Raw genomic sequence first — 26,122 nt, forward strand, 5'->3', positions numbered from 1 at the left:
AGACAAACAAGCATGTTTACATTTACAGGAGATACTGCTGCCTGCTTCTTATTTACAATGTCACCTGAAACTGCGAACGTGTGTTCACATGGCACTTTTGTAGCCGGTATTGCAAGGTATTTACATGCCAGATATGATAACATTCATATGCCCTTCATGCTTCAGCCATCATTCCAGAGGACATGCTTCCATGCTGATGATGCTCATTAAAAAAAAAAAAAAAAAAAGTGTTACTTACATTTGTGACTGAACTTCTTGGGGGAGAATTGTAGGTCTCCTGTTCTGTTTTACCTGCATTTTGAATGCAGTTATTTTTTGTACATAATTCTACATTTGTAAGTTCAACTTTCACTATAAAGAGATTGCACTACAGTACTTGTATTAGAGGAATTGAAAAATACTATTTCTTTTGTTTTTTACAGTGCAAATATTTGTAATCAAAAATAAATATAAAGTGAGCACTGTACACTTTGTATTCTGTATTGTAATTGAAATCAATATATTTGAAAATGTAGAAAACATCAAAAAATTAAATAAATGGTATTCTATTATTGTTTAACAGTGCGATTAATTGCAATAAATTTTTTTAATCGCTTGACAGCCCTACTAAAAATATAAACTGGAAATTGGGTACAAGGTACTTAAATATGTAACTGACAAGCTGAAAATCTGGTTAATAACTAAGGCTAAGATTTATTATAGTTATTTTTAGTAAAAGTCATGGACAGGTCACAGGCAATAAACAAAAATTCAAGGAAGCCCATGACCTGTCACTGACTTTTACTAAAAACTGCTGTGACAAAATGGTAAGTGGGGAGTCCAGCACCCACCGCTGCTGCCGCTCAGGGTGGCTGGGAGCTGCAGGGGCCCCGCTGCCCATGGAGGCCAGAGCTCCGGGACTGGCGACTGGGAGCTGAAGGGACCACCCGTGGGGCTAGGAGCTGTGGGGCCCCAGCCACAGCTCTGAACTTTGGGGCCGCCCCCTGTGGCTGGGAGCTCTGGGGGCCCCTGCCATCTGCAGCGGCTCAGAACTACAGGGTCCCCTGGTGGTGGCTGGGAGCTCTGGAGGCCCCCCTCGCTGCTGCTGGGAGCTCCCTGCAGTAGCTGAGAGCTGCAGGGCCCCACCGCAGCTTCGAGCTCCAGGGCTGGCAGCTGCGGCAGTCCCTGAAGCTGAGAGCTCTATGGCCCCTAGTTGACAGGTCCAGCCCTGTGGCCTAGGGGCTGAAACAGAAAATGCCACGGAGGTCTCTGGAAATCACGGATTCCGTGACTTCTGTGACATAATCGTAGCCTTATTAATAACTATAAAGGAGTCAAAGATAGCAGAATGCTGTAGGTGAAGTAAAAGACCAGCTGTAGTCAAACAGTGCATGTTTTGTTGATCTAAGATGATTAGCAGCCTGGATTTTACATAGTAGATATTATGGTGAGAAAAAAAATGCACATGAATTTCTTGGAACTGTCATGTAGCCATGATACACAAAGGCTAATAGGCATGGTATGCAAGACTTGGTGAAAAGTGAATACCTCCACATGATAAACTATTCAAATAGTCTCAACAAGAAGCTGACCATTCTTGAGTAAAGACAAGACATTATCGCATGAGAGAAAGAGGGCTTGTAACTGGAAGGTGGGGACTGCACACAGACAATCTTGGGGATTCCACAGAGGAGCCTGTCTTTTCTGCTGTAACCTTCGCAGGCAAAGAGAGAGATTTATCCATAATATCTCAACCTACAGACAAGATAATCTTGTAATATGCTGTCACTTTAGGTTTAGTGCAGCTTCCTTTCGTATCAGTTTCTGTAAAACTACCAACAAAACCTTTTGTTTAAGCCAAACTGAACTGGGTATCTGATATCTCTGGAGCTGTGGCTGAAGAAAACAATCTGTGATCTCACTGGAGGCAGAGAAAGGTAAAGATAACTTGGTTGGCATACCAGTTCATCAGTACATACTGCAGTCATTCTCTGAAGCAGTACTACAGAATGTGCTTCCTGCAACTGAATGCAGTGGGTCTTTTTCCAGCTGACCAGAAGGAAAAAGGGGTTGTTGCTCTTTTCAGGAACACACTCTGCAACAGGGTTGCAGGGGTGGGAAGGAAGGGGAAAATTTACCTGGACAGAGCAGGGAGGAGCAGCAAGTGGTTGGATCAGGTGGGTGACACTGCTCAGAGGTGGGGGTATGTATATCCTGGAGAGTTCTGGAGAAGTCCCCTCTTGCAACAGCTGGGCTGTGGGGAAGCATCCAAGCTAAAAGTTGGTGCCTCTTCGTGGCAGGTGTCCGCTGCAGGTACTTGTTACAGCAGGGACAGAGTTCTATGATAAACTGGCTTTGGAGGGGGATTTAGGAGAAGGCATCCCCTTAAGGGATGGAGGGTTGGGATTCCTAATGTCCGATACAGCAGGGAGACAACCCCTCTCTTTTCCAGCCCCCTTTCACACTCATAGGAGGGGAGGGTAGCAGGTTTCCAGAAATGGGCTGGGACCAGGCTGAGAAGGGGAAGGGCTGACAGCGGTCCTTCCAAATAAGCAGAAACAATTAAGAAAATAATGATGTCCTTCACTGTATTCCCAGATATGTGAAGTCTGAATAAATTTTCAGCCTAATTAAACCACAGCCATTGCAGGGGTGCTGTACCAATTTGTATAGTGGGGGTGCTGAGAGTCACTGAACCAAACTGTAAACCCTGTATATGATGGAAACCACTTCAAGCCAGGGTGTGCAATAGTGCCCCTAGTTCCTATGATCCACTGCCTCCTGTCTTTCTCCTGCTGTGGCCAGGACAATGACTACTGAGAGCAGTTGTGAGTATATAGGAAGGTAAAATTACCAAATAGGTAACATAGGCAGCAGCCACATTAGGGCGATGGCAGTTACACACACAGTGTAAAAACAATAAGGAGTCCGGTGGCACCTTAAAGACTAACATGGCTACACCCTGATACTTGACACATAGTGTCGGCAGATTTCTGAAGAGGAAAGGAAGTGGGATGTTGTTATTCTCACTGGGTCACAAGTGCGAAGGAAGGGACCGTTAAAAAGTGAGTTACCAAGTGTTTTCCCTCACATGTGCATAAGTGAAAAAAAATATCTACAACACCGTCATCCACTATATTTGTAGTGTAGCATTTTTTCTTAAATTTGTTTTTTTAAGAAGTGTTTAAGTATGGAAAAAGTAGCAATGTTTTTCAATATTCAGTGTACTGCCACTCTTTGAGTAGTTCATTTTTGTGACTGGTGTGATGCTGACACTTGGAGACAAATGCAGGCACAGTTCTGACTGGACACACTCCTTGGAGTTGTGGGTGAAATCAATTATGATGCAAAAAAGTAAAGCACACTTGCAAAGGTTACTTTTTTCGAGTGGCCATTTTTTCTATCCTCTATCATTTCTGGAAATGTCATCAACTCAGCGTAGAGGAGAAAGATTGGCAGTCAAGGAAAAAAGAAATAGACACTATACAATCAGATGCCTGAGTGTTGGGAGAAAGAAGTAGACTGTGCCTAAAATTTGGTTAGTGAATGAAAGAATCATAGAAACTAAAACATTCCCCAAACCTACTAGCTTAAAGTATAAAGGGTATACCACTTACCCTGAGATCATAAGGAAGCATCAACAGCATCCCACTGTGATCCATGAAATATGAAGCTTCATTATGGTCATACAGTTTCCTATTTCTAGGCATTAGCAGTGGGGTATGCAGCTTGATAGCTCCTATGCAAAATTGGTAAAACACAATTCGAACAGAGGTCACACCCTCTTTTCAGAAGCGATTAAAAAGAAAAAAAAATCAAAACTCCCAAGTGTATAAGAATCTAAAAAGTAGTATTTGTAAAATCTGTTACCTTTTGAAATAGATTAATTTTGGGGTCTATGAATAAATTGATATACCTAAATGTTGCCTTTTTAATTTTTTTTCTTGGGGAGGGGGAGGAGAGGGAGAAGAGGTGTGTGAGGATAATTACAGAATCCCAAGACTAACTTCATACCCTAGACAGAATTCTGAAATCATCATCAGTTTTACCTCCCGCTTCAACCTCCAGCTTCCACAAAGGCTTACAAAAGGACAAGTAAGAGTCTCATTAAACTTGTCAATACTATTATATTTGTCAGGTATGGTTGCTGCTAAGGAAGGTGAGCTGAGGATCCTTCTTCCAAAGTACTGAAAGGCAAAGTCTAGGAATCTCACAGAGTGGCCCACATGGCAGCACAAAAGTTTACGGTTCAGTTGCTGGGCTAATGCTCTTAACACCTTTGTTTCTTTTTTTAAAGCCATCTTTAAAAATGGGTTATCAGAAAAAACAACTTTGTAAAATACTACTTTTTTCATTGTGTGTTTTTGAAGTCACAGCTACTGCCTTTAATGACTAGAGTAATTTATATTATCTTTTTACTACTGGATGTCCATACAAATACAGGACATCCAGTTGGATTATTTTCTGACTCACATATAATCAATATTATTGTCAAGTTCCAATGAAGAATTTTTATTACTTGCTATAATACGTGAGTAAGAACAAACCCAGCTTGACCTTAAGATACCTGGATTAAGTCTGCAGGGCTAGAAGTTAGAAAATCTTTTCAACTGTAAATGAGCAAAGTTGATCTGGAAGTCAGAGAGACTTGGAACCTCACAGTACCTTTGTTACAGAGTGTGTGGCACATTTCAGATTCATTACCTGTCTCTAATCAGACCTATAGCCTATATACCTTATAACAATATAAATACATCAAAACCTCCTTCCCTCCATCCTGAAAATATTTGTTTCAGCTCTAAAAATACTTTTGAGCAAATAAGTGTGTACCCATGAAAATCTGTACATGTTGATTCAGCTACAGCAAGTGTAAATATTAGAGATGTTTCCCGAAAACAGAATATTTTGTGAAAACCTTTAGATTTCTCCTGAATAGTCAGTTTAAGAAAATTTTCAAAAGTATGACATGCTTTAAATTTAAAAAAAACTGTAGCCATTTTTTTTGTTTGGCTTAATGTGGTCTCATTTTCTGGTTGCCACTGACTGGTCAGTTTAGCCATATGATAAGAGCTGATCAATTTTTTCCCCATTTCAAATGTTTAAAAAATTCAATTTTTGCTTTCTGGAAATAATTTAATGGAAATTTCAACAAGCAATTGTTATAATGTGACTGAAAAGGTTTCAAAATTTTCCAACATTTGTATGGATTCTTCCCCTCCCCCCCATTTCTTTGAACTAGCCTTAGCAAGTTTTATCTATCACTGTCTTACTATGGTCTACATATTAACCTAAAATAATATTCATATAGAATTCCCTACCCTGAATAAGCTCTGAAGTATTGGTCATTATAACAAAATCATTTAGTTTAAATTCAAAGACAAAAGATTTACATGGACTAAGATTTGAAATCCTCATCATATTCCATTTATGGTAGATTAATAATTGAGATTTGAAACCAGTTTCTCTTTTGGAAGCCAAAATGAAGGTCAATGTTCTAAATACACATCTATCATCCCATGCAACCTTGGGATTAGTTTTTTAATAGTTAAAACATTTCCCCATCTTTCAAATCCATTCAATACCATTTTCTGAGTGAGGAAAAAACAAAAGGAACAATAACATCGGAACATAAACCTACCATGTCTTCTAAAGATCCGGCTGACAGTCTCACATACATGCTGCTGTATTTTCGCTGCTCGAATGGAAAAACTACCCTGAAAACAACCACCACCCCAAAATAAGGAGCACTTAAGTATATTCAGATACAGAAGACATCAACATATAAATCAAATGACCACAGCAAACCACAATGAGCACTGTATACAACATAATGTCCTTATTATTTTCACACATAATCAGTGTATAATGGGAATAGTTAAAAAGTGCAACAAAAAGAAGGAAACAAAACACATTTAGAACAATCATTTTTAAGTGTTTTAGGATAACAGAGAAAATCTTGACTGCAGCCATTGAAAGTGATTGTCTGACAGGGTAGAAATGGCTGTTGCCCCAAAACAAGAATATTTTACTGACACTTAGATGTGAGTATCATGACTATTATAATAGCTAAGAGTAAGAAGCAATCATATGCACACAGGTTTGTGGCCATTTGTTGCCATAGCTAAATTTAGTTTAATTCTTCACTAAGTATGTGAAACTCAAATGGGGAATAGGATATAAATTAGGTTGAAGACATCAGATCAATGGTATTAAATTATCAGGGACGCTAAGCACTGAGGTAAAACATTATGAAGCACGGGTTTTGAGCTGAGTCACATCTACATTTTCTTGGTTGGAGTTATTAAAAATCAATTTTAAACTAACTTTCAGCATGTCGCTGTCATAGGTGTAATCCATTGCTGGAGAGATGCGTTGTGAAAATATCTGGCCCATCATAGTCCGGTAAGCTTTCCCATCTACATTTGCTAAGGTATGATGAAGCACTTCATGAAGTTCCGATTCTTCCATCTGGGGTGGCGGGAGGTGTTCACTTTTTAACAGCTCCACAGCAGTTGGTCGTGCGGCAGGATCATGGCTCAACAGCCAAGTAATAACTGATCTCTACAAATTAAACCAAAATATATTACGAATTTAACTTCTGTTAGAAATATCTCATGATATGAATATCTCAGGAAGCATTATCAGTTACATTATCATGTCAGTAAGATACTCATGTATTGAAAAGTTTAGATACTATTTGAATCTTGTGAGAAAAACTATTCTTTCCTCACTAGTTCTGAATATCTTTAACTGGGATATCAACAGAGTAAGAATTCGATTATCCCTAAAAATGTATCCTCCCCCTGGCAAGACTCTTGGGACACTATGTAATGATTTCATAACAAACACAAAATGATGCAAAAACTCAATACAATGTAAAGTAAGATACTAAATACTATTAATTTATAGAAGATATACAGGTAAAAAACATGCAATAAGGATTTATAAAATACAGATATAAAAGCAGGAATCTTACTGGCTAATGAAGATTCCATTTGCTGGCTATTTAGTATAACTTCAAGTATTGGGATTCTTTTAGTAAAGTGCTGCAAAAAAATAAATAGGGATGGTGTCCCTATCCTCTGTTTGCTTGAAGCTGGGAATAGGCGATCACTTGATGATCACCTGTTCTGTTCATTCCCTCTGAAGCACCTGGCATTGGCCACTGTCAGAAGACAAGATACTGGGCTAGATGGACCTTTGGTCTGACCCAGTATGGCCATTCTTATGATGCTCTAACGAAGAGCCATATCACTGTTCAGCAGGGCAAAGCAGCCAGAAAGCTGGTGTTACTGGCTACCCAGGGACTCTCCTAATGTAAAGAAAATCTCCAAATGATGTACAGGAGAATATGGTATCTCTGCAGCACCCCACTCCTGGCCCATGGAGTAGAGGCATGGTTGAGAGAAATAAGCTATAAAAAAAACTTAAGATAGCGTTTGAATCCACTAAGCTCCAGCTGTCCACAGCTGTCGGAGTGGGCCACTGGTGGTCACTGCCCCAGACACAACTTATAGCTATCATTTCACCTTACAAATCTTTTTTTCTACAATACATCCCATTATGTTTGAAACGAAGAGTTTTCAAAGGGTTAAATTAATTGCTGTACAGTGTAGCTTCAGTTTGTCTGAGCCTAGAGTCAAAAGAGTCCTTCAGAGTTTAAAAGGTATGCCAATGAACTCCGCAGTTTGTTAATCCATTATGACTGCTCTCAGGAACTTTGTGTTTTAAATATATTTCAGTGTCAGTTGTATTAATTGCTTTAGCCTTTTGAGTTTTCTTTTTTACTTTGTTCCAGTGTCATGTGATGACTTGGCAGAGATTACTAATTTAAAATGAAGTGAAAAAATAATCATTAACATTTCTTAACAGAGAACACCTAATAATTAAAATGTCTATAAAATTACCTGCTTTTCATGTTTCACTTCATCAAAGTCTTTTGGAAATTCAATAGTAGGCTAAAAAAGATAAATATATTTGAATTAGAATAAGGACGCAAACTTGAGCAAGCTAGCCTTATTAAAACATGTATATATCAGAAACAGTAAGTCTACATAGTTTTATTACTCAAAGCAAAAAAATTTAGTTAGCTGTTATAGTTAAGATTGCCAAGACAGTGTTCTATTATTATTCATAAGCATTTGTATGATGCTTTGTAACACACAGGATAAGAGTTTACAAAATACAACCATGGCCCCATACCCTCTGTGTGACAAGTTGCTGGGTGTGAACCAGGAAGGACTGATTGACCTCTTGATCTAAAAGCTTAAGCCTCTGATTCTTGTGCTTCCATTAACCTAGAGGCAACAGTTTACTCAAACCAAATACATAGTCCTGTCACTAGAAGGGGACAAATACCAACCACAATGGGTTAATGTGGTTTATACAGAAAACCCCAATTTTCTTCACGTGACAATTACGTATTTTCCTCCATTTAGCTTACTATGAAAAAAACCTTCAAACATTTGGTTGCACCATAAAACATATTCTTAATATTTTGAATACTTTTTCCTTCTCTATTACTCAATGAAGTATTTGATGGAGACCTTCCCCTCCCACCTTCCCCAACATTTATACATACTTTTCTTAGTTGGCTGAGAACAAAGATCCTTTCTGATGCAGTACTCATGGGATGGTAAGACATCTCAAAGAATATTATACCCAGACTGAAAAGGTCAACTTTCTAGGGAAGAAAAAAATAAAGTAAGTAGTAAACCTAACTGCAAGAGATGTGTTTCTGATCCATGATGATAGTAACTTATCAGCAGACAAAAATGAACATATTTTCCATTCTATTCTAAGTACTTATATGGCCTCCATTACTACAGTACGTGAGTGCTTCACGATCTTTAATGTACTTTATCCTCACCACACTCTCATGAGGTAGGTAGGAAGTACATTTTATTTTGAAAACATTCCTATTTAGAAAATATTCTGCTTATACACAGCACCAAATATTTCTTCTCTCAAACAACACTAGTAAGAAAACAGGATCTTTGTTTATCTAAGAATTTATCTACTCTTGATACTTGTTCTCCATCTTAAGTCCCTAGAAGGAGCTGCATCTTGTCTTCCTTTGCAAGAGGGCTCTTCTGTGCTCTGAGAAGGACTTAGTTGCCCTCCCTCAAAAGAAAACATCTGCTTTTTTTGTTCTCTTTTTATGTCGCTTTGTGTACAATTACACTGCTGCAGTCTATTTTTGCTCAACCCTATTAGCAATTATATTTTCACTTTCTCAAGCTAGTGGTTTGCCTATTCTTTAGCCTCATCATACATTCTCATAGTTTAGTCCTACTAAGTGAGTGATTAAAGTAGGCAAAGGACACAGTGCAAACCCATTTTTGGACATGTAAATTTTTTCATATGTAGAGAAGTCTAAAATGGAATTATGGGAAAGATATATTTCGCTGAAACCTATTTTGGTAACGAAGCATTTTCTAACTAGCATGACTAAAACTACAGACAACATCTCAAGAGGGACCAGTCATCTGCAGTTCTCACTAATTCCAGCAAAAGTTGCAGCACCTCTCAGAAAGTAGCCCTATAAAAGTTAGAGGATTTCAGCAAGTACTTTGGGGCTGCTTTTAAGAGATGATTTTTCACCACAGTACATTATTAACCCCCTCCTCAAAATCTTTTTTTTTTTTTGGAATATTGATAAATAGTCTTTCCTAATTCTCGAGGATTTTCCTTAATGAAAATACATCAGTTAATAAAATTGGCTAAATTTTGGGCAATGAGTCTATTTTGTCAAGCTTTTACAAAACCTAAGACAAACAGAAACGTTTCCATGAATTTTTTTTTTAATTGAAATATAAACACAATTTTTGAACAAATATTCTCCTGCAGTGTTTTAAACCCAAATGTGACAGCAGTGTGTGCTACTGCTTGTGAAACCAAGTCAAACATTTGGTAAAATTGTTAAAACACAAGTCAAACTGGCCAATCTATGTTTATTGTCTAATCTGAGAGAAATGCAAAAAAGTAAACAAACAAACACCAGTCTCTAAAAATGCCTATGCAGTGCACACTGCCAGCAATGCCACAAACCTGGCATGCGGCAGGAGGGCAGTTTCACCTTCAAGTTTCAAATACCAAGTGGAATTGATCATTATCGGATACTGATGCGTTAGGTCCAGAAAAATCATAAATTTGTAGTTATGCACTGAAATCATGGGGTTTTAACTGTGTGTAGGTAACCTGACACAGAAATGTCTATCTTTTAGTTAAATTTTCTAGTTTAGCATAAAAAACGCACCAAAAAAACATAACACTAGAAGTCTAGTAGATCAGTAAGTTGGGACCATTTTACCACACTGAGAATCCCCCCTACCCCTCCAAATATAAGCTTCATCCTAACACTTGAGAGAGGTGTTACAATATACAGAATTATCTTTTCGGATTAAGAATGTGTATTATTACAAGATGAATGCTAATACTGCTATAGGTGAATCAGCTACACAGCAAAAAACAAAACAAAACACCACACCCCTGTGGCAGCGAGTCTCAGGCAGGTCAACTGACTTGGGCTCATGGGGCTCATGTGTGGGGCTAAAAATAGCAGTTTAGCTGTTCAGGTTTAGGCTGAAGCCTGGGCTCTGAGACTCTCCTGTCTCACCGGGTCTTGGAGCCCAGGCTCCAGCCCAAGTGGAAACATCTACACTGCTGTGTTTAGCCCCATAGTGTGAGCCTGAGTCAGTTGACGTGGGCTCTGAAACTGCCATGGGTTTTTTTCTGCTATATAGATATACCCACAGTGGCTGGCGAGGTTCAGTTTTCAGCCCCAAAGTAAATTTTATTTAGTGGATAAAAATGGTTTTGGCAAAAATAGAGGCAAGGGAGAGACTCCAGAGGACTGGAAAAAGGACAAATATGGTGTCCAGCTATGAAACGGGAAATAAGGACAACCCAGGGAATTACAGACCTGTCAGCTTAACTTCAGTACCCAGAAAGATAATGGAGCAAATAATTAAATGAACACCTAAAAGATAATAAAGTGATAAGTAACAGTGAAAGTGGATTTGTCAAGAACAAATCATGTCAAACCAACCTAATATCCTTCTCTGACAAGTTAACAAGCCTTGTGAATGGGGGGAAGCGGTGGATGTGGTATATCTTGACTGTAGTAAGGTTTCTGATACTGTCTCACATGACCTTCTCATAAACAAACTAGGGAAATGCAACCTAGATGGAGCTACTATAAGGTGGTTGCATAACTAGTTGGAAAACCATTCCCAGAGAGTAATCAGTGGTTCACAGTCAAGCTGGAAGGGCACATCGAATGGGATCCTGCAGGGATCAGTTCCATGTCTAGTTCTGTTCAATAACTTCATCAATGATTTAGATAATGGCATAGAGAGTACACGTAAAAAGTTTGCGGACGATACCAAGCTGGGAGTGGGGGCTTGCAAGTGCTTTGGAGGATAGAATTAAAATTCAAAATGATCTGGACAAACTGGAGAAATGGTCTGAAGTAAATAGGATGAAATTCAGTAAGAACAAATGCAAAGTACTCCACTTAGGAGCACATACAAATGGGAAATCACTGCCTAAGAAGGAGTCCTGCGAAAAGGGATCTGGGGGTCATAGTGGACCACAAGTTAAATATGAGTCAACAGTGTAACATTGTTGCAAAAAAAAAAAAAAAAAGCAGCCATCATTCTCGGATGTATTAGCAGGAGTTTTGAAAGCAAGACACGAGAAGTACTTCTTCCACTCTACTCTGATTAGGCCTCAACTGGAGTATTGTGTCCAATTCTGGGCACCACATTTCAGGAGAGATGTGGACAAATTGGAGAAATTCCAGAGAAGAGCAACAAAAACGATTAAAAGTCTAAAAAACATGACTTAGAAGAGTGAAAAAATTGAGTTTGTTTAGTCTGGAGAAGAGAAGGCTGCGAGAGGACATGATAACAGTTTTTAAGTACACAAAAGGGTATTACAAGGAGGAGAGAAAAAATTATTCTCCTTAACCTCTGAAGATAGAACAAGAAGCAATTGGCTTAAATTGCAGCAACGGTGATTTAGATTGGACATTAGGAAAAACTTGCTAACTGTCAGGGTGGTTAAGCACTGTAATAAATTGGCCAGGGCGGTTGTGGAATCTCCATCACTGGATATTTTTATGAGCAGGTTAGACAAACACCTGTCAGGGATGGTCTAGATAATACTTAGTCCCGGTATGAGTGCAAGGGACTGGATTTACTGACCCCTTAAGGGCCTTTCCAATCCTACAATTCTATGATTCTCTGCAGTAACTTGAGTGAAAACAGAAATTAACTGAAATTCTGTTAACTGTGAATTTTGCAGAAAAGATATGATGAAATAATGCAATCTTTTTGAATGACAAATTTTAATAAGCTGCACCAAGCAAATTTAGCAAGACAAAATAGATATTTCTGTAGTCAACAAACAAGCGACAACAAATCTTACTTCTAAAGAGATTAATGTTTTTGAAGTGTCCCTAACTTTGACTAGTGTCTTGATTGTATTAATATAATGAAGTTACCCAAATAATCACATTACAAATGGGTACTGTGCACATTTTAAAAAATTACTGTACATGTAAGGACCTGTGGCATTTTAAACCTTTACAGTTAAATCACTCGACAGTCTATGGATGGTCAGATCTTACTTACAACAGGTGAAGATCATATATTATGCAACTCAAAATAGAAGCCTCTACTGCTATTCTCTCAAAATGCCCTGGTATTAAGTCCTATTAATATTACCTGATTATATGAAGATTTAGTATTTCCTTGGACCTCGGGGCTCACATATAGTGCAGTGCCAACCATACCTGTCAAATTATCTGTATGGATATAAAAGAGTTACTAGTTTCACAGAGCCTGCTAGTGGACTACAGCATCTAATGGTTAAGAAAATGCAGCTTTAAAAAAAACAAAAACAAAAAAAACACACCTCTTCTTTAAATAGGAATTCAGTCTTTGTGAAAGTTGAAGAGTGAAATATCCTACATATTTACAGACAAAACAGGCACAACTTGGACATGTCTCCTTCTTGTATGCTAATCACCCTGTCTTTATAGGATTCCATTATGATACTTTTCAGAGTAGCAGCCGTGTTAGTCTGTATTCACAAAAAGAAAAGGAGTACTTGTGGCACTTTAGAGACTAACAAATTTATTTGAGCATAAGCTTTCGTGAGCTACAGCTCACTTCATCGGATGCGTTCAGTGGAATGCATCCGATGAAGTGAGCTGTAGCTCACGAAAGCTAATGCTCAAATAAATTCATTATGATACTGTGACACAGTATGTTAATACTAAGACTAGAGTCACAACCAAATTAAACTACCATTATATTCATCCTCAACATATTTGCAAGATAGATCAAATGAGAATGTATAAAGAGTCCCCGCAAACACATACACACACTCTGTGGAGGTTTGTACCACTGAAGTCTTGCAAAAGTCCTGCATGGGTGGGGAAGGATCGGAGAAAGTACAAGCAGAGTGTCCACACAGGAATCTCTGCAACCCATGCAGGTCAGAGATGGGATCTGCCCTTACCTATAGAGTTAGGCTGAGAGAGAGAGTGAATTCACTTTTATGTAGCTCAAGTGGCAATGACCTCCTGGCAAAGAGGATACGGAAGGACAACAGCTGCTATTCCAGCTCATAGCATGGAGTAGAGGCAGACATCCCTGCCCAAAGCCAGATGATTTGGAAACTTATATACACACACCCTCCCCCGCCAAGGGCTTTTTGTGGTTCAAAATAAAATAAATAAATACAATTTGAATATAGAAGGGGCCTTTTGCTTTGCATAGGAGAGGGGCGGATTTCACTCCATTTGGGTATAGAAAGCAAGACTGTTGGATGTATGATTTTTCTTGGCACCAGTTAGAGTAAACAATATTTTTTGCACTTACCTGAAGTGTCAGACTTGGCCAGATGGTTTCCTGAATGATCTTCTCCTTGTTTAGTGTCCGCCTGAAACAGAAAAGTAAACACACACAAAGGTCAGATATTTTATAATTTTCATGATTGCAATGAATGTAGTGACTTAACTGAAAAGACTTCTTCAGAATAAAGCATTTTCACCGTTTATTAGCCTCTATTCACAAATCTAAATACAAGTCTAACTTTTGGCACCCAAGTTTAAATTTTTGGCTTAAACTTCTAAAGATCAAATACCACAATTCTAGACAACACTTTAATCAATTAATGAGTGTGAAATGCATTTAACCCTTTGGCATATGTATGTGTAAACACAGAAAATGTTTTATACAATTTATAGTCCTACACTAGAATATGCAATAGTGAAAATGATAAAGGAATTATGGACTGCACATTTAAATCTGCTGAACAACGTTAGGTTTTATTGACATTTTTCTTTTATATGTTACTCCCATACCAAATTAAAATTATTTCATTCACTTTCTATAATGGCCTAGATGATGTGTTACCAAGCTTAATTTTACGTAATACTTACTGCATATGCTGGGTGATCTGTAGCTAAACCAAAATCACCAATCTTCACATGATCATCAAAATCTAAAAAAATGTTCACAGGCTTCAAATCTCTGTGAATCATTCCCTGTTAACATAGTAAAAAAATGTTTGAATCAGAGGGGTTGAGAGAAAAATTCCTTCCAGGCTATAAAACAGTATCAGAAAGGGACCCCCTTTTTGGTTCTGTATACAGTACCAACCCATTCCACTAATTCACCAGTGATTGATAATGGGAAAATATTTGAAGGGGGTAGCCCAACAGCTAAAAATAATTTTAAGTGACAATAATATACCCAATAAAGTATTTTAAAACTAACTAAATTGTGGTAATAAAAAAACACATCTAGAACAATTTAAAAACACCAGTGCAGATTTATGATACACTATTCCAGAACCTTATAAAAACGGGCGTGAAACAAGAAAAATCATTGTATAGATCTGACAGTTGCTAACAAGTGTAGATACTGTAACATTCACTAACCTTCTCATGGATGTAAGCTAATCCATCCAAAATCTCTCGGAAAAGTCTCCAAAGCCGACTAGTATCTTCATACAATCCCTGATCAATAGTGTCCCGTAATGTGCTCTTTTCACAATACTCCATCTTCAGACACAAGGAAAGAGAGAGATGGTTGTAGTTGTTAAAAAAAATTGTCAGAAGATTTCCTCTGTCAATATGTTAATACTCAGCTCTGTACTACAACCAAAAACGGTCAAGAGCAACTTGTAAACACCATATCTCCATAACTGTGTAGTCCAACAATCTGGAATTTTCTGTGAGAAGTATTTCTACTAGAAAACAATTGTATTGTCATCTATGGATATTATCACATAATTTTCATTCCTGTACTAACAGAAACTTAAAAACCAATCCATCCCTGACCTTTAATTTAAAAAAAAAAAATCCAGTGGAACTCTAGTCTAGAAAAAATGCTAGTTTAAAATTGGCTTTTAAAATATTTCTGGGTTGATTTTGCTTAGGTCTTTAATTGCTTGTATTAAAATAGTGTATATCTATGTAAATACATGCAGGAATTGCCATACCAGAGAAGACCAGAAGTCCATCTAGTACAGTATCCTGCCTTCAACAGTGGCCAGCATCAGATGCCTAGAGAAAGGTGGAAGTAGGATAATCTGCCTCTCAGGGAAATCTCCTCCTAACCCTTAACAACTACAGATTGTCTTACGCACTGAAGCATGAGGCTTTTAGCACTTTCAAAAAACTCAGTTTTTGGATTTACTATTATAACTGTATAATAGTTTTCTAATTATTACATTTTCTTAATTAACTAAGCACATAATGCGGTAGCTTTGAAGAGAACACTTAACAGTTCACATTTATGAAATCTGATTTTCATCAGTGAAAGTAAACATAGTATGTTCCAATCCCATACTGGGATCCAAGTTAATCCATACAGCAGTTGTGGTACAAAGGGGGATATTGTGATTAGACATTAAACAGAGACCCTTTTTGTCAGCCTAATTAGAAATTAAATATTCCCAAATGCTTTCCATCCTTCCAAAAACTAGGGGATAACCCTCATGCCCTGGTTAACATTCCCTCCATTTAACTGATCTAATGTTCAAGGTGGTGGGCAAGACACTGCTGAACGTCCAATGGCTGTTTTGTTTGCTGGCATAGATACTGGTACTACAGTGACTAACTTACTGCTTTGTAAAGCCCCTTAACCTAGTGATTCCTTAACTGTGGTCCTGGTAGAGCTGACTGGTTCCATGATTCTATTGCTCCTTGTTCTCATCTACTAAATCACATGACAAGAAGCTAAAAAATATATCAGATGCTTTCCTAATATTTTTCAATGTAAGCAATTGCTTGTGATGAGGCTGCTTTTTAAAAATCCTGCTAAAAGTTGATCATCATTCTTTAAAAATAAGGAGGCAGAGTTGTCCCAGGCATCCAAGAATTAAGCTTCTTTTGTACCACTCTTAAGTATATGGCAAGGGGTTGTCCCCACTCTCATCTCATCACAGATAACAGCAACAACTTCAAGTGGGAGTGTTCAGCTCTACTTCATGAGGGGTCATCTTTCTTCCCAGCATATGCCCCATGTATCCCTTTCCCATCAATCAGGGCAGGGCAAATCACTACTAGTGAAGATGGCAAGCAAAAGTGATGTCACACTGACTAGTGGTGGAAATTGTTCCCGCTCTTTGATTATTAAGTGCTACATAGGCAGGGCTTTCCAGTTCCAATGACCACAGACTTCAGTTGGCTCCTTTCAGTGTAGACAAAGACTTTAAAAAGTCAACATATTATATTTATGTCAACTGGTTCGTTGTATTTCACATTCTTTTTTCCATAATAAGAATACATACGTTCATTGGCCAAACCTTTTTAAAAAACATCCTAGTTTTATATACTAAAGAAACATTAATCTTCAGAGTTTCATTTCAGCAATCTGATTCTGCTTGGTTACTTGTGCAGCTACACAGAGAAAGCAATTAATTTGTGTTTACACAGTGTATGGTTTATCTAATAACCTTGCTATTCTCCATAACCAAATACCACCCACACCAGCTGTCTAACCTGAATGAACAGACAGTGTACTGTCTGAACCACTGAAGTGCAGTCTTCTTTACTGTGACTATTCTTTTGATGGCATTCTTCATCCTATACCACAGAAACAAACAAAAAACAGTTAAGCTAACACAGAGTGGTCCAGTTCCTTAATCATCAAATCATTTTCGGATGGCCAAAATACATTCTTGCATTGTGACTTTCTGTGGCTGAATTTTGAGCATAGTAAGACAGGAAGAAGTGTCGTACGTTATCTATCCATTAACACTGCTTCATTTTCAAAATATTAATGAATATTCTTATTATTACCAAGTAATAGAGAAAGGGTACACAGTGGAATATCTCTATTTAATCTGAACCTCAAACTACCTTATCTTGTAAAAAAATTATTTGTGGAAAATAAGCATGGATAATATACTTAAAAAAGTATAATGTTACTATACAGTTCAGTGAACTATAACATAAAACTAATAAATATATTAAAAAAATCCAACCAAAAGTCTATACTTTAGTGACCAAAATGCATTGCACTGGAGTCTGTGTTTTTAACCATATCAAAGTTAGAGACTGAAAGCTATATTGATACAAGATGTCCACAGTGCCAAAAGAGCACAAACAGAAGGAGGAAAGAGTGATAGATTTAAGGTCATATAGCTTGTCAACCATTAAAACTAGAGACATATGCTGTCTGCTACAAAATAACTGGGAACATCAGTTTTTTAGTGACACTCCAGTGATATGCTGTAATGATTTCATGCAAGTGGTGAGGGGTTGGACCTTAAAAAACAAAACAAAACAACCCCACCCCCCCACATTATTCTGATTAATATCCTCTTTTCCCCCATTTCAATTGTTAAATTAAGAACTACTAGAACTATCATAAAAAAATCTTTGATTTATACCATCTAAAAGCAGCTCAGCATCCCAGCTTTCAAATGATATAAAGCATTCATTTTTAATTTTGGCAGTCAGAGATCAGCTACTAAAATTATGTGAATACTAAAACTCTGAACTTGCAAGTCCATGCTCATGAGTTTACAAACGAGTAATCTCACTTAACTCAATGAAAATAGGAGTCCTGATTCCCAGTTTCCATCAATAAGCAAGAGGCCATTTTCTCTTTATTTTATTATTGCTACAATACACTTTGGTTGCATGTAGTGTATGCTTTCAGGGAAGATCTCCAAAAGGTGTCCCTATATATCGAAGAGCCAGACTGATCTTTATGATTGATCTGCGGTTTGTAAATATATATTCCTACCTCCAAATGTTACTTTATCCCCTTTGTTCTTCCAGTACTTAGTAATTTTATATTTACCAGAGTAGGACTTTTACTGTTTTCATCCTCATTATCAAAAATTATATCGCTTTCAGAATCTGCAGCTGGTCTGTTTAGGAAAAAAGAAAAAAGTTGTATTTGTAATTAATACATTTACCATCCCTTTTGCAAGGATATTAGTATGTTATTTATCTAAACATAGAAAATCTGAGTTTAGAGTGGAGAGAGATTACATTCATGACAAAAAACTGCACCCAAACTGTGCAGTTAAATGCAGCAAAAATATTTATTGACAGATCATCATATCTCCAAGTTACTACAAGGGAGACAAGCATTTCCAACCATATATTTTATTTCTGCTCCTCTTAGGCAGATTTTATATATATTTCAGAAATGTGTCCCCAAAAAATCATGTCCCATCACTGACAAAAAATATAGTGGAGGAACACACCCCAGCTACTTTTCTTACTTGAGGTCAGATGATTTTATCTTACTCTCAGTCTCTTATTTGTCCTGCTACTTTCCTGGCATCGGATTTGACTTTTCTGGAGCCACTGCTTTTTGTCTGTGCCCAACAAGTAGCATTGTCTTTGATACAGGATAAAACTATCATATGGCCTGATCCTGCAAATGCATCAAGGGGACTACTCACGCGAGTGACTTTACTCTCATTCATGCTTGCAGGATTAAGCACTTGATTCTCCCTTTGCTTTTGTCTTCCAGTGTCTTATGCTGGTAGCACTGCTAATGATTTCTCCTGGACAGCATATCAGGCTTTTGTCCGTTAGAGGAAAAAATGTGCACTAGAGCAGGACTGAGCAATCTTATCTCCCAAAATAACTCCATTTATTAAAACGCTTAAGGCTGAACTTTCCACCCTCCCCCAATGCAAGCTGTCACTGATCTATTGTAAATTTTGCTCATCGCGGCTATTTAGCTGCTGCCAAATAAAGTATTATGCAAAATATTAAAATGTTCATTTGGAATAGCACAACATTATGGATAAATGTTATTTGCCAGACAGATATGGGATGTAAAAGGGAGATCAGAATTTGGACTTGACCATTTTCTTCCTAATGCTAAAGCCTACTTACAAGAATGACTGTGAAAACACTCCTCCACCATCATCATCTTCATCACTGGACTCCTGATCAGCTCCACTAAATTTGGTGCTAGAAGATCTCTCACAAGAGGTGCTCCACTCAACTGAACTTGTCAAAACAGGGGGAGGGGCATTGGCTTCCACATCATCTGTTGATTCTTCTTCATTCTTCCCATTCAGATCTAACTTAGCAGATGCTTTTTTCCCTTCTGTAGTTTCTGATGTTGAGGTACTGGGAGGGGGCTTTTCATGTTTTTCTATCCAAGCATTGTAATACCTCACAATATTCTCATGATTCAGACGAGAAAGCAATGTTACTTCGCCTTTAATTCTCCGGAACTGCTTGCTGGCAGGATTTATGTGAATACGTTTCACAGCATAGTAGCAGCCATCAAGTTTGTTTTGTACCTGCGAATTAAAATAAATCTAACCTTACAGGACTGTTAGTTCCTTCACAGTTGGAGCTCCTGAAAGGTGACAGAGTGACAGCACTGAAGAAGTCCCCCATTTATCTGTGAAACAAATGCAACCACAGTGTAAGCCTCCCCACACTACCTCACCAGTATACCTCTACCCTGACCCTAAGGATTAGAGCAAAAGTGTAGTTAGGCCTATTCAATTACTGGCCTCTGCTTAGGGCTATCAGTAAGGATACCAATTCTCATGAGAGTTCCACATACTTCAAAAATAAAATACACATAACATTTAATATACATTTCATGGAAAAAATGCATACACAAAAATGGTTCTATAAAACGAAGGGGAATGACTTTCCATACTGAACCTTGATGACTGCTCCAAAAGCCCCTTTGCCAAGTAGCTGTAACTCTTCAAACTCATTGTAGTAACGTGAAAATTGCCTCTGTGTTTCTGTGAAGAATGTAGCACTAGGTACGGGACTGCTGGCGATAACAGTCTCAATGTAATCTATTCCTGCTGAATCTGAAACAAAAGTAACAGTTGACCATAGTACAGAGTGTGGAAAAAAGCAATGCAATGTTAACCAATCATCAGAAGAAATAATGACACATACTTTAAAGAACCATGATCAAGTATGACAGGATGGCAGATTAAGACCTGGAATGTAGGGCTTTTCTGTTGGGTTATCCTAGGCTCAGCTACTAAAACCCTGCATTAAAGTTCAGGGTAATTACTAATGAATCATGCCGCTAGATAAGCAAAATTAGCTCCAACAATAACAGAAAGGGTTTGGAAAAAAGTGTCTTTGAGCCAGAGGAGGGAAATCCTAGGAACAACCTTGCTCAGGAGAAAGTTTAGGCTAAGGTTTTACATTGTTATTGTTTCTGAATTACCAGTAAAGCCAGACTCCAGGAAGGGGGCTGGACTGGACACTAACTCAGGGTCAGTGTGTTCTGTTGAAGGTGGGGTACAGACTGAGCCAGTTCACACCAAGTAACCACAAAACAAAGATACTGTGGTCTTTATCTTTTAAAATATTGTATACAAATAAACACAGGTTCTTGATATTCCTACAGCTCAAGCTACCTGCATGCACCTAATTTTATATATGCATTTGTGTTTACCTTCCCATCATTAATTACTTAATGCCAGGGTATAGCAGAAGAGACTGAATTCTTTACCATCTGGATTTTCTTCCACTACAGGTATTTTCATTTGCGGAGGGTTTATAAAACTGTGTTGTAACAACTGCTGAGGACTCCATCTTTCCTTATCTTCCAAGCAAACACATCTAGAAACCAACCAGAAACAAACCTTTTTTCACAAAACTATATATGGGCTCTAAACTACCAGAGAGCTTCCCTACATTTTAGAAACAGGAAAGGAAATACAATTAGCACCGTTTTACAGATAGAGAATAGAGGCACAAAGAGACTAAGTGATTTGCCCAAGGTCACACAGGAAGGCTGGGGTGGCACACGGAACTGAATCCACATCTCCAGAGTCCCAGGCTAATGCCCAAAGCACTGGACCATCATTCTTCTATAGAATTATTACTAGTAAGAAAGATGGATTTGGTTATACTGTTGAAAACCTGTTCCAGAAAACTCTCTTTTAGAAGTTAGAAAAGGAAAAAAAAATAAGACGGCAGAGGAAAGAAAGAAAATGGTGGGCACATACTTTTTCAGAAAATCTTCAAAGTCAGCAGGTAAGTCATTAGGAATAGTGACCGGATATTCCTTGGTTACGTGTCCCTGGCTGAGAGAAAGCAGTAGCAGGCCCAGACGCCATACATCCCCTTTTTTTCCAGGCTTGTTAGGCAGCGCGTCTTCACTAAATCGAACTTTCGTTTGCTCAAAAACATCCTCCTTACAGATATCAGCTAGGCGCTTTGAAATGCTGTAGTCTGTCACTTTGACATTTCCTTCAGTATCTACCAGGATACTGGAAGCACACAGGACTTTGTGCACCACTGAATTACTGTGCAAGTAGTCAAGAGCAGACAAAAGTTGGGTTGCATAGTGGCGCAGCTGATCAATGGGAATCGGGACCTCTTTGCTCAGGTATGTAGAAAGGTTAGATCCATTAATATGCTCCACTAAAATATCTACCACAATTGAATCATCTTGCTCTTTAAGGATCATGGACATGTAACGTACTATGTTTGGGTGATTTAGCTTCATCAGTGAGCTGAACTCTGTTTCTGCACCCTGAATCTGTTTAAGAGAAACAAAATATAACATGCATTAACAAAATACAGTAATTGATCTCACATTTCATGAAAGTGGCATTGAAAAAGTACATTTTAATAAGGACAAGTGAACTTGTATGAGCAAGAGAAGACCTAAACTTCATACCAAGACCTAAATCAATTTTTTTGAGCTTTGAAAAAATTTGGATAATTTAGGTAAGAGCTGTTTTGCGTTCTCATGCTTCTGCACTTCCTGGCTTCTAAATTTAGATGGAAAAGGAAGCATTGAAACACCAAAGGCTATTCTCTCAACAGCACCAACTTAAAATCTTACACAGTCAAGGGTTTAGCTCAAGTTTCAACCAACATCCAGATATTTGGGTGCTACCTGTAAAAAAGCCATCCTGGTGCCTTTTGAGATGATTCATTAGTAATTTTTAAATCCGTCTAACACAGAGTAACTCAAATAATACAAAGGCCCTGGGAGATGCCCAGATAACTTCTTATATTAAAAGGAGATGGCCAGCAGGCTGTAGAAATGTGTCCTGATGGGAACTGATTTAAAGCACACATTTCAGAATTGCTGACCAACTTACTCAGTGTAATGATACTGAATACACAGGATGTGACTACTGGAAAGATTAAAGGAATGCATAACCCTGAAATTCTGCTTCTGTAGTGTTTCTGGGAGTGGTAAGTTTGCTCCAGCTCCTTTTCGTGGCTCTTAGGCTCCCTTACTCAAGCACCTCTGTTCTGCCCCTCCTCTGTGGAGAATTGTTTATTCAAACCTAACTTATTCTGAAATGGGGTTGATGGACATGCCCTTAACTCAATAATAGGGTGTCAGCTGTATGAAGCTAGATAATAAAAGTTATTATCTACTACCGATTAAGTTATATCCTTTTATGTACAAAAAGATTCCCAAAATTCACTCACACTTCTTTGTGCCCCACATCTCTGTTTGTATACCTTGTTTCCACAAGGGAGTGCTATGTATTAAGTTCACAGTCCCAAATATTGTATTTTAAGTTGCAATAGCACTTCTGTAATAAATCTGTTTCCACTTGCTCACCCTTTATAAAAAAAATCCCCTTTTGAGCTGAAATGTCGTATTATTGGGTCTCAGCCCAATATTTGATTTGCAAGGGTTTCAAATCAGAGCAGAATTTTCCCCTTCAAGCCAAAAGACTTAACTATGTTCTACTGTGCACGCACAGCAGCACATTCGTATTTTAAAATTTTCAGATTGAGAGCCCTATCCTAGTGTTCATTGAGGACTTCACAGCAAGCTACCAAAGACAACATTTTCCTCTGCCATATGGCTGTGCCAGAGAAGCTCGATTTTCCCCTCCTCTAAATTTTTCCTTAATATTGTATTAATAGGTTTTACTTATGTATTATACAAAATTTGCCTATGACCTCTGAATAAATCAACGTCTTTAAGTGAATGATGCAAACTTTTCAAACATTGGAATTTTCAATCTTATCACCAGCATCTCAGTTCACTATACAATGTTACACAGTATAACTGACAGCCAAAGCAAAAGCATGAAAAAAAATCAAGCTGAATAGAAAATAAAAGTGTATTTATTACCTGTTTTTTGCATTTATCAACTTTTTCCTTTTCTTGAGTTGTAAGAAATCTTCCCATTTTTTTCTGCCATTGAAGAACCCATTCATATACTAAGACAAAGTTGCCAGTATATATTTCCAAGGCATTGTAGACTGATTTTCCAAGCTCTTCATCCTTGTCTACACATAAAGAGAGGGAGAGAGAGGAACATAACTTCTTTCACTTCTAGTGGGCCTGAAAGAGGTCCTACAAACGGTGAATAAACATTAAAAAGTTTGCTTTTTAGGTAATTCAGTTAAATCTTACAATATAAACCTAATCAAAATAAAAACAAAATCTGTAACTGAATTTGATATAAATTGCCTGCTTAATATCAGCTCCATTGAAATCAAATGACTGACAAAAAAATCAAACTACAGGAAAATGTACAACAAACTTTACATTAATATAAAATGACATATGTTTTACGTAAGAATTTGAGGTTTCTGTAACCAAACATCCTTTTCCTCTGACCAGATGCTTAACTCTCTATATAGTAGTTTGATCATGTGGCTTCAAAATGTACAATAAATAATGAAACTATGTTTGTTCAAAGTAAGTAGTATTTTCAACAGCAAATCCATTAAAGTGATATAGTGAGAGAGAATGCTGAAGAAGTTTGATGGTTAAATTCAGCAGACACTATAAAGCTCAGATGCTTAACTGAGCCTCCTAGCCTTGTCTACATCGAGGCTTTTGTGAAACTCTCCCATTAATGCTGTAGTACCAGAGCTAGCAATGGTAGGGGGCATCCTAGTATTGTCTAGCCCTACTATTATAATTGGTTTTAAGTATTTCATTAATAGCTGTAAAATTTCAAGTTTCGGAGCAATGTTTAACAAGCCTTCTATTTACAAATATAAAAACCAAACCCATTTATTGAGTATATTATTCAAGTAAAGAATAACAGTAAACACACTGAAATGTTTTCTCCCCTGGAAATGTTTATTTGCAGATCTAGATACACTTCACTTCAAATAGTCCTAAAACAAATAAACAATATTCACTCAATTAAAACCTCTCATTTCTCCCTCACACCCTTGACAGGGGCTCTCCATATCCCTATCGGAGCCATTGAACAACATCCTTCCCCTTCCAATCCCACCCTCCACATTTTACTCCTATTTACACCATTTAAAAGTCCCTGCAGCATGATTCCCTCCATGTGGCAAACACCTATCTACCCGATCCTCTTATGTGAGCAAAGCAAGTTTTTAAAAAGTAAAGCTTCAATTGCTGTTTTGCTCACCTATACATTTTCCTTTGTGAACAGTAAGCTGACCAGTGCCACCAGTACTGAAGTTCAAAATTTCATAATTTCCAGGAGAATCTTCACTACTACATACAGAATGCTGACGTTCTCGCCTGTAAATGTGAACAGTGTTATATTAAGTTGGAAATATATTACTAATACAATTGATACAGGTCTCAATCTTGTAAATGGATCTAGAGAAGCAGACCTTTACTCCCAATGAGATACCCATTGATTTCAACGGGACTGCATAAGTGCAAACATCTACTTGTATAAATCCAACTGCAAGATCAGGATTAGCTTACAGATAAGTTATCATATTGCACTGGGTCTCTATACTTAGGCCCCGATTCAGCAAAGCACTTAAGCTTATGCTTCCATGCTTAATAAAGGCCTTAATGCTTCTGCAGCCTCTGATGGCAATTCTACTCTGAATAGACCTGTAATTGATACTGTAGTTCTGAAAACAATAAATGAACACAGCTCTATTTTGCTATATCTTTCAAAATATTTGAAAGAAATAACCGATTTAATTTTGCTAAATTCAATGCCATCTTATATTAATTATTTTATGTGATATAAGGTGGGGTTTCCACTTATTTCTTCTATTTTCTCTTAAGTCCACTCTTTTTAAAGGGATGTCACAGTAGTCTAGTCCCTAAAACTTAGATGTTGTTCAAAAAAGGACTGGGTGTGGGCCAAATGTTTATAGAAATAGTTTTTTTAAAGGAAATATTAAGTGACAGGTTTATTTTTTAATTAAGCATTGCCTGTTTCACTGGAAACCCCAATACAATGGCCTTCTGCTAACATGTTAGAACCCCCATATGAAACAGACCAACCTAGTTTCACTGTCTGAGCTGCATGAAGCGAAACAGTATATAGTACCAGTTGTGAAGAGAAAATTAGGTTATTAAAGATGAAATCATTTTAAAAACAATATAAAGTGTTACTGGAAACACAAATAAGAATTTATTTCTTGCATAGAGAACGCTTTGCTTGCCAGTGGATACTGAAACAGCAATCACAGTAATATTATTCCCCTCTAGCCTCGAAGTACCTGGCACTCTGTGTTTTTCAAAAGTTAATATAAATATTGCTGTGTTTGTATAAGGTCACAAAGGACACTCAACAATGAGGCAGCCACCATTCAAAATCATTCAAATTATCTACATTTTAAAGTTCTTGCTCAGGTTTAATCAGCTTCAAAATTCTGTTAGCAAAAACACCAGCACAGAAAGCCCCTTCCAAATAACAATCAGTGATACTTAGA

The 26,122-nt window shown here is 37.6% G+C and overlaps 1 protein-coding gene across 4 annotated transcripts in view; it reads right to left on the reverse strand.

Moving 5' to 3' along the window:
* Positions 1–26,122, reverse strand: part of EIF2AK4 (eukaryotic translation initiation factor 2 alpha kinase 4) — a 73,060-nt gene that overhangs the window by 17,347 nt on the left and 29,591 nt on the right. For 3 of the 4 annotated variants that reach the window (XR_012159469.1, XM_073348810.1, XM_073348813.1), the window contains 17 exons: positions 24,847–24,962; positions 23,580–23,737; positions 21,475–22,010; positions 20,976–21,085; positions 20,159–20,316; positions 19,367–19,782; positions 18,312–18,381; positions 17,003–17,086; positions 14,936–15,058; positions 14,435–14,539; positions 13,872–13,932; positions 12,711–12,790; positions 8,561–8,662; positions 7,887–7,937; positions 6,304–6,540; positions 5,618–5,693; positions 3,597–3,718 (listed from right to left, as the gene is read on the reverse strand). Coding sequence is in view for 3 of the 4 variants with exons in the window: in XM_073348810.1 (XP_073204911.1) it covers positions 3,597–3,718; positions 5,618–5,693; positions 6,304–6,540; positions 7,887–7,937; positions 8,561–8,662; positions 12,711–12,790; positions 13,872–13,932; positions 14,435–14,539; positions 14,936–15,058; positions 17,003–17,086; positions 18,312–18,381; positions 19,367–19,782; positions 20,159–20,316; positions 20,976–21,085; positions 21,475–22,010; positions 23,580–23,737; positions 24,847–24,962 (2,605 nt within the window). In the remaining variant the exon portion in view is untranslated. The remainder of the gene's footprint in view (positions 1–3,596; positions 3,719–5,617; positions 5,694–6,303; positions 6,541–7,886; positions 7,938–8,560; positions 8,663–12,710; positions 12,791–13,871; positions 13,933–14,434; positions 14,540–14,935; positions 15,059–17,002; positions 17,087–18,311; positions 18,382–19,366; positions 19,783–20,158; positions 20,317–20,975; positions 21,086–21,474; positions 22,011–23,579; positions 23,738–24,846; positions 24,963–26,122) is intronic. The other variant, XM_073348812.1, reaches the window with a different exon arrangement.

The sequence above is a fragment of the Lepidochelys kempii genome, chromosome 6 (assembly GCF_965140265.1).
Source record: "Lepidochelys kempii isolate rLepKem1 chromosome 6, rLepKem1.hap2, whole genome shotgun sequence".
Classification (NCBI taxonomy): Eukaryota; Metazoa; Chordata; order Testudines; family Cheloniidae; genus Lepidochelys; species Lepidochelys kempii.